At 34.5% G+C, this 7,937-nt stretch overlaps 1 protein-coding gene across 1 annotated transcript in view; it reads left to right on the top strand.

Moving 5' to 3' along the window:
- Positions 1 to 671: 671 nt before the first annotated feature.
- The window catches only part of LRRC9 (leucine rich repeat containing 9), a 66,426-nt gene continuing 59,160 nt past the window's right edge, over positions 672 to 7,937 (top strand). The window contains exons 1-5 of the mRNA XM_070942528.1: positions 672 to 728; positions 2,462 to 2,680; positions 4,423 to 4,563; positions 5,462 to 5,525; positions 7,277 to 7,347. Coding sequence (XP_070798629.1) covers positions 672 to 728; positions 2,462 to 2,680; positions 4,423 to 4,563; positions 5,462 to 5,525; positions 7,277 to 7,347 — 552 coding nt within the window. The remainder of the gene's footprint in view (positions 729 to 2,461; positions 2,681 to 4,422; positions 4,564 to 5,461; positions 5,526 to 7,276; positions 7,348 to 7,937) is intronic.

The raw sequence follows: 7,937 nt of genomic DNA, 5'->3' as shown, positions 1-7,937 counted from the left end.
TCAAATAAAATTTGTATATATAAATGAAAAAACAATCTACAGTCCATTGTATGAACAATGTTTATTTTCTTTGTAAATTGGTATTTTGTGATAACCATCGCTGAATTCGGCAAATATTTTGTGAGTAGGTATACTTATTATGGTAACCACTTGCCGAGAGCACTGTGATAATATTTTAAGATTCTGAAGTGCCTGCTCATCCAAAAGGTTTGGAAATCCCTGGAATAGAATATGTATTTCGGAGCTTCCATATAAGGAAACTTAAGAAGATAACTTAATGGGAGTTGGCTGATCAGAGCATACTACTCTTGTTTGTTTTGGCTTGGTAAACATTTATTGCTGATTTAAAATTGTCTCTAGAGCAGTATTTTCCAACCTTAACAACTTCCTGGCCTTCAGTAGATGGAATTCTTCAACAACAATGGCAGCTGCTGAAAATTCTGGGAGTTGAAGTATATCTGAAAATTGCCAACGTTGGGAAACACTGCTCTAAATTTCTGGAATGGATATCTTAAACTTTATCTTTTAACATATGTGTCCTCTCTTATCCTTATCTTAGCCTTCATTAACAGCGGAGTCCTGGGTTCATAATTAATTTCTTAGCAAGATATTGTATTTTTATTCTTATCTCTAGGTATGAACTATGTCTTTTAAGCTGAAATGCTCAGAAAATGATACAGAGTGATTCTCAAAACCAGATTGCTTCTGATGAAATAATTAAAGAGTTGGTAAGTTTTGGTTTGTTTTTAAAAACCTCTTTGATATTCTAAATATTTGGTAAGGCTATAAGAGCTATCCAACAGAATGATAAACAATAACTACCCCTCTGATCTTACAACTGGGCCTATAAAAATATTATCATATTTGTCACCCCCTTATAATCCCTCAATTCACTGTTTAGAATTTGTCTAAGGTTATTAAATATTTATTTCTCAATATTGTACATGAACAAACTTTTAAATACATATCACATACAGGTTTTATTGACAGTACAGAGGAAGCAAGTTATTTATTTATTTATTTATTTATTTATTTATTTATTTATTTATTTATTTATTTATTTATTTGGCAGTATTTATATGCCGCCCTTCTCCTGAAGGACTCAGGGCAGCGAACACAGGTTAAAAACATATAATGATAAAATAATAAAATCCCGTTAAAACCAAATTAAAATCAATAAATGATAAAACCCAAGAATCAGCATCAGCCCATTCATTGGAATAGCCAAGTCTTCAGGTCTCGATGGAAGGAACGGAGATCCGGGGCCATCCGGAGCTCAGTGGGTACTTCATTCCAAAGGGTAGGGGCGCCCACAGAGAACACCCTACCCCTGGGCGTCGACAAGTTAACTCTTGTCATTATTGCTATATACACTGCTCTATCTCTTTACTGTTCTTTATTATTTAATAGGATAATTTGGCACCTTATTTCATTATTTAATAAGTTAAACTGGCACTTTTTACAATATTAAATTGATTCTGTCAATCAATCATATGTTTTGATTAACAGTGTTATAGTTTGCAACCATGCATTTGCAAGGAATGTTCCTTGTTATTGCATAATCTGTAAAGGAGAATCTAGGAATATAGAATCAAGGAATCTTAAGTACTTTTCAGCATTATCAGTTGATATTTCTATAAGAACTATATAAATGCTGCAAGTTCACCAGTTGCAGTCTTTTAATAGAATCTGCTGGGAAACACTGGTGGGCTATATGCTTTTGTTCTTCCTTGTAAGGATCCCAGTAGCATCTGTTTGTCATTGTGAGGAGCAGGGAATATAACTGAGTACTCCACTGATCTTGAGCAGCCATAATTGTCATATTCATTTCACTGATGGCATTATAGTATTTCTGAAGAACAAGTGTCCTCTTCTGTTTGCATGATATGCTAAATGTGGTTAATTCTATAAACTTTTTAAGATAATGATTGATCAGCCTGTGATGTGAACACATCTTTTGAAAATTGTGATTATTTATTATTAACAATTAGGTTATCATTAATAAATGAAATTTTTTCAGATTTTCTTCTTAAAATGTTAATGGGGTGGCGTGGTCTTTTCTCAATATTGTCTTTTTTGCATTAATTATTTTTGATAATGCCATGGTATTTCTACTCTTATTCACCACTCAGAGTAGATGGCAGAGCCTTGCATGTTATAAATGGAATTTTCTCTGCTAAGATGAAAATCATTGAGATGCATGTGGGCCGTGAAGTCTTGGCAGTCAAAAGGGACATAAACCAGATCTCCAGCTGGTAAATTGCAATGTAAAATTCAATTTTTTAAAAAGGCCAGTACAATAGATAACATAAGGGCTCCCTGGAATTAGTATTAGACCAAAATACATATGGAGTTCTTCTGGATACTTATTTGTTATAATACAAAGCTATTTGGAGTTTATTTATAGTTTTGTCTTTCAATCATAAAGGAAAAAATATTAATCTTGAACTGTTTCTTCCAGTGTACAAGTAATGGATTGGCTTATGAAAGACTTGAGCAAGAAGGACCTTCAACACAAAGCTTGGAGATGTTTTTCTCAGGCTACCCCAGAATAGTAGGCCTGTCTCATTTCCCCAGTTTAACAAAACTAACTCTGGTTAGGCAGCACATCCAGTGGATTTCTGATTTAGAGAACTGTCCGTTTCTTAAAGAATTATGGATAGCTGAATGCTGTTTGAAAGTAAGTAGGAACTGAAGTCTAGCGTTTTAATTTCCAGTGGATGAGGAAATCTTCATTTAACTTGTACTCTTTTGCAACTTTTTCTGGGTTGAAGAATCTGACTCGTTGAGTGGTACACCCAGGACTATGCTAGAAAAAGTCATATATGAACAAAAAGAGACTTAATTTATTTTCCATTTCTTTTTATTCATTATTTTCTTCCATGATGAGAATAAACACTTTGTTGAACAACTAAAATGTTTTTGATTAAGCACAAAAATATTGAGCAGGTCTGGCTTTGGAAGAATACAATTGCTGTATTCCCTGAACCAAAATTCATCTTATGCTTTGGATCCTGCCAGTTTGTACAACATTTTTCATGTTTTCTTACAGATTCTAGTAGAGATAATGTTATTCATAGCACAATCCATAACAATTTTTCTATCTTCTAACAATTTTTTTTTATTGTCCTTTTGCATCTCAATGCTGCATCTGACTGAGCTATCTAGTGTTTTGATAGTCTTTATTATTTACTTATCTAAACAGTGTTCCCATTGTTTTCTCCCAGTTTGAAAAAAAAAGCCTTTTCAAACTGCTCTCTGTCTTGGTGATTATAACACCTCCAAGGCAGATGATAATTTCATTGGGCTTGACAACACGAGTATTTTCTTAGTGGCAAACCCCACACCTAATTCATTCAGGAAAACATGCTTGAATTAAGTTTCCCAAGTTCTTGCAAGTAAGTTACACATTGTGAAAGACGTTTTCTAAGATACTCCAAACACCTCCAAAGTAGCTTCAGTGAAAACACCAACTCTCTTAATTTTACGTTACACAAGGTATAGTCAAAAACATTATAGATGTGTATTTAATAATTTCTCCCTTCAGTTACATTAACAAGATTTGCTTGCAATACAGAGTGAGGAAAATATTTTGTTATAAAATGTTCTGATTGAAAAGCAGGCCATTCTGACCTTAGCATGGGCCTTTCCAAGATCAGAATGTTCTAAGACGTAATATTTTGCACAACTTTTTAATGAATTTATAGGCCTCACCTATTTTTGGAGAGAATGTAGCTCTGAAGTTTCAGTTTGTATACTTAGATTTTAAGTCTGATTGCAGTCTTAGCAAAGATAGAGTCTCTCAAAATGTCTCAATCCATTTCGCATCTAACTCATACCTCACCTTTAGTGTATTATTTGATGTTGTCCCACTAATACCTGCTCAATTTTTGCTGATCTTGAAAAGCAAGGCCAGATTTGATTAGAATTGGCATGGAAAATCACTAGTAAATCTTAGTTGCTTGAAAAAAGCAGCATTGAACTATTACTATATTGTTGCCAGAAAAATTACATGCCCATGTTTGTGAAATTTCCAGTAATCAAACTTGATTCAGGAAAGATTAACTTCTCCTTTGTTTCAAATTTATATTTGTGCATTAGAAGAAAAGTTGGTAATCATGAATTGTGGATCTACTGCAACATTAAGACATTTTAAATGCAGTAATAGTTCATTTTAAGTAGTTAATGCTTATTACTTACTCAGAAGTATTTGGAGGAGCCCGGGTCTATGTATAGAAAGGGAACTCTGAAAATATAGTGGTTTATGTCCGTCTAATGAGATGGCTGACAGTGCAATTAAAGCTTCATGTGCCAGATTCAGATGACTATTTGTCAGTGTAGTTAAGGCATTTCCCATAAACTCCTGTCCACCTTTCTGGAATTTCTGCATTTTCCTCATTGGTGACTTTAATTTCTTTGCAGAAAATTGCTGGTTTGGAAAAATGTATTCTTTTGAAAAAACTTTACCTGTATTGCAATATGATTTCCATTATTGAAAATCTGGAAATGCTACAAAAGCTGGAGATACTTTGGCTTAATGGGAACCAGATTAAAGAAATACAGGTAAGATTGGGTTTTAAAGAGCTATTGATTCTCATCTATCTCTTCTTTGTAAGGTTAAGCAATGAGAGAGAAGAAGATAATATTTAAATAGTTACAAATTGTGTAGGAAACAGTAGAACAGCTGATTCATTTTATTCCATTTTATTACAGACGCACTTTTATCACCAAAAGCACTTTCTGATCAATATATTTGGCAACAATGCAAATATGATCTCAACAATACTAAGCTCTTAGGTATCTCAGTTGTACATTAATTATATTTCACAATCCACCAGTAATTAAAAAGACTCCTTCTTTTTCACTTTCCCTTTTTTCTTTTTCTTTGTTTCCTGCCCCCCTTTCTGAAGGAATGATGAATAGTGAACTAGAAGATACAATTTAAACAATCAACAGTAAAATTACCTGTTCTAAAACAAGTTAATTAAATAACCATCCAACCAGAAATTAAAATAATATTCACTTGAAAATAATACGCTAAAATAATACGCTAAGACGATCTTGTTTCTATAGTAGTAATAACTCTGCAACTGTCTAGATGAACAAAGGATGTCCTCCACTGTAATTTAAAACAAAGTAGCATAAAAGCTAGCTGAACTTAATCTTCAGATAAAGTGCCAGAATTGCAATGCTATTAGCCATATTAAGGGAATAAAATTATTAGGAATCTGCTAAATAAAATAGTTGTAAAAGGCCTGCTTTTAATTGTTATAATTTGTCCTACTTCTTAGGAAACATGCAGAAAATTAGACAAAATACAACTTGATTTAAAATTGTTTTCCCAAACCATTTGCTTTATACAACATAGTCTAATGTATGTGTGGTTTAAAGAATAGCTACATTTCTTAAGAGTTTGCAACATTATATGATTCTAAACATAATAATCTGTATTTTTTTACAGGGGCTGACTTCATTGAAGAGACTGAAAGAACTCAATCTTGCAGATAACAATATTAGTAAAATTGGTACAAGATGCATTGTATTTTGCATATCTGTTATTTTGCATATTACTAATGGGGCAAACAACAGTGAATAGATTTTTCTACCTTGGAACCCTTCTCTTGCTCAGTAGTTTGTCATTTACAGTAGAATGGAACTTTTATATTCCATGCTATGCAGTACAATATTAGAGCTAAGATTTTAGTTGCTAAGCTTAACGGTTTTACCTAGGTGAGATTTTAGTGACAATAGGACAATCTTCATGTGATTGTCCTATTACTAGGGTATAAGTTTCATTTTGTTACCCAATTTTTTCAATGTGCACCAATAATAATACAAGCATTTGTAATCACATCATGTAATAATAAGAAAAAAAAGTATTGTGAGAAACAACATCAATCCCATTTCAGCCTATTTCATGATACTGAAATTGATACTGGGTTTGAGGCATCAGTCAACTGTTTTTGGCCAAGTCATGGACTTTGGCTCTGATATTGCTGTATCACTGACATCAATTGTGCAAAAGAGAAATTATAACCATTCTGGATCAGAAGCGCCTATTTCTGAATATTATTGGCACAGGAACATTAATAGGTGTAGAGAGTAAGGAAGATGATGCAACAGATCTTGCATGTCTCTATCATATCAAGGTCATCTTCCTTAGTCTACATTGGGAGAGGGCTAGTGTGTTCAGGTCATCCCATGAACTTCCAGAGGCAGTTGTTGATTATTGTGGAAAACACTGGTAGAATATTAGGTTGGCAAGCGGATCCAATATTTTAAAAAAGATTTGCCCATGTATAGAGAAATTTATTGTTCTATAGAAATTGTTCTATTGCATTTTTGTTGTTGTTAGTGTCCGACCCATTGCGACCCCATGGACAACGTTCCTCCAGGCCTTCCTGTCCTCTACCATCCTCTGGAGTCCATTTAAGCTCATGCCTACTGCTTCAGTGACTCCATCCAGCCATCTTATTCTCTGATGTCCCATTCTTCTTTTGCCCTCAATCTTTCCCAGCATTAGGCTCTTCTCCAGTGAGTCCTTCCTTCTCATTAGGTGGCCAAAGTATTTGAGTTTCATCTTCAGGATCTGGCCTTCTAAAGAGCAGTCAAGGTTGATCTCCTCTAGGACTGACTGGTTTGATCGCCTTGCAGTCCAAAGGACTCGCAGGAGTCTTCTCCAGCACCATAGTTCAAAGGCCTCAATTCTTTGGTGCTCAGCCTTTCTTATGGTCCAACTTTCACAGCCATACATTGCAACTGGGAAAACCATAGCCTTGACTATATGCACTTTTGTTGGCAGGGTGATGTCTCTGCTTTTTAGTATGCTGTCTATATTTGCCATAGCTTTCCTCCCCAGGAGCAAGTGTCTTTTAATTTCTTGGCTGCAGTCCCCATCTCCGGTGATCTTGGAGCCCAGGAAAATAAAATCTGTCACTACCTCCATTTCTTCCCCAGCTATTTGCCAGGATTTATTGCATTTACTTGTATATTATTACAATTCACAAGAAATTCTTGAAAGAAAGAAAAAAGACTCTTGATTCAAACTTTTTCCCTATTTCTTCCATGGGCATACCCATGCTGTATTCTTGAAAACAATGTAGAAGTTATATGAGACTACTTTCTTCTTTTTTCAATCTTTCCTACAGCCTTGCATTTCCAGGTGGCTTTCTGACTAAGCACTAACCAGATATGACCTTGCTTAATTTTTTTAATAGCAACCAAGACCAGAACAGAGAGAAAAGTTCAAGAATAATTCCCTCCTTTTCTCTTTTAGGAAACCGCTTGGATCCAAGTGAAAGCATTGAAAAATTAAATTTGTCTGGTAACAGAATACGCTCATTTAAAGTAAGTGTTGTCTTCTCTTTGGCTTGATTGATGTAATTGGTTTATTTATTAATCTATTTTATTATTCAGATTTATAAAGCTACCTATCTCAATGTCTGGGTAACTCATAGCAAAAGGAGTATAAAAATAGAAATACAAATAATTTAAAAACAAAAACAATATAAAACCATATAAAAGCCATATCACCCTACAAAAAATTCATAGCTGAGATAAATAATATCCATCAGTACCAATGAATACATCCACTGCACAGCTGTGCCATACTCATGGATTCCCATGACTGTTAACAAAACCATGTTTTCAGAGTCTTGCAACAAGTATAGAAAGTTGGGCCAATCTGACTTCTGGGAGATAATGTTCCAAAGAAAGGGAAGCACAGCAGAAAAAGCTGTCTTCCTGGGCCCTCCAGATGACAATCCCTGGCTGATGGGACATAGAATATACCCTTTGTGCTGGACCTGATGGGACATGTAGATAAGATTGGGGAGAGGTGGTCCCTCAAATATCACAGTCCCATGCAATGCAGGGATTTATAAGTTATCACCAGCTTCTTGACTTGGACTTGGAAGCAAAATTGGCAAACAATGCAA

This window comes from Pituophis catenifer, unplaced genomic scaffold (assembly GCF_029215685.1).
Source record: "Pituophis catenifer annectens isolate HBS135680 unplaced genomic scaffold, rPitCat1.0.hap2 SCAF_1, whole genome shotgun sequence".
Classification (NCBI taxonomy): Eukaryota; Metazoa; Chordata; class Lepidosauria; order Squamata; family Colubridae; genus Pituophis; species Pituophis catenifer.
The sequence above is the reverse complement of the archived record's forward strand: the minus strand, read 5'-3'. Positions and strand labels throughout refer to the sequence as shown.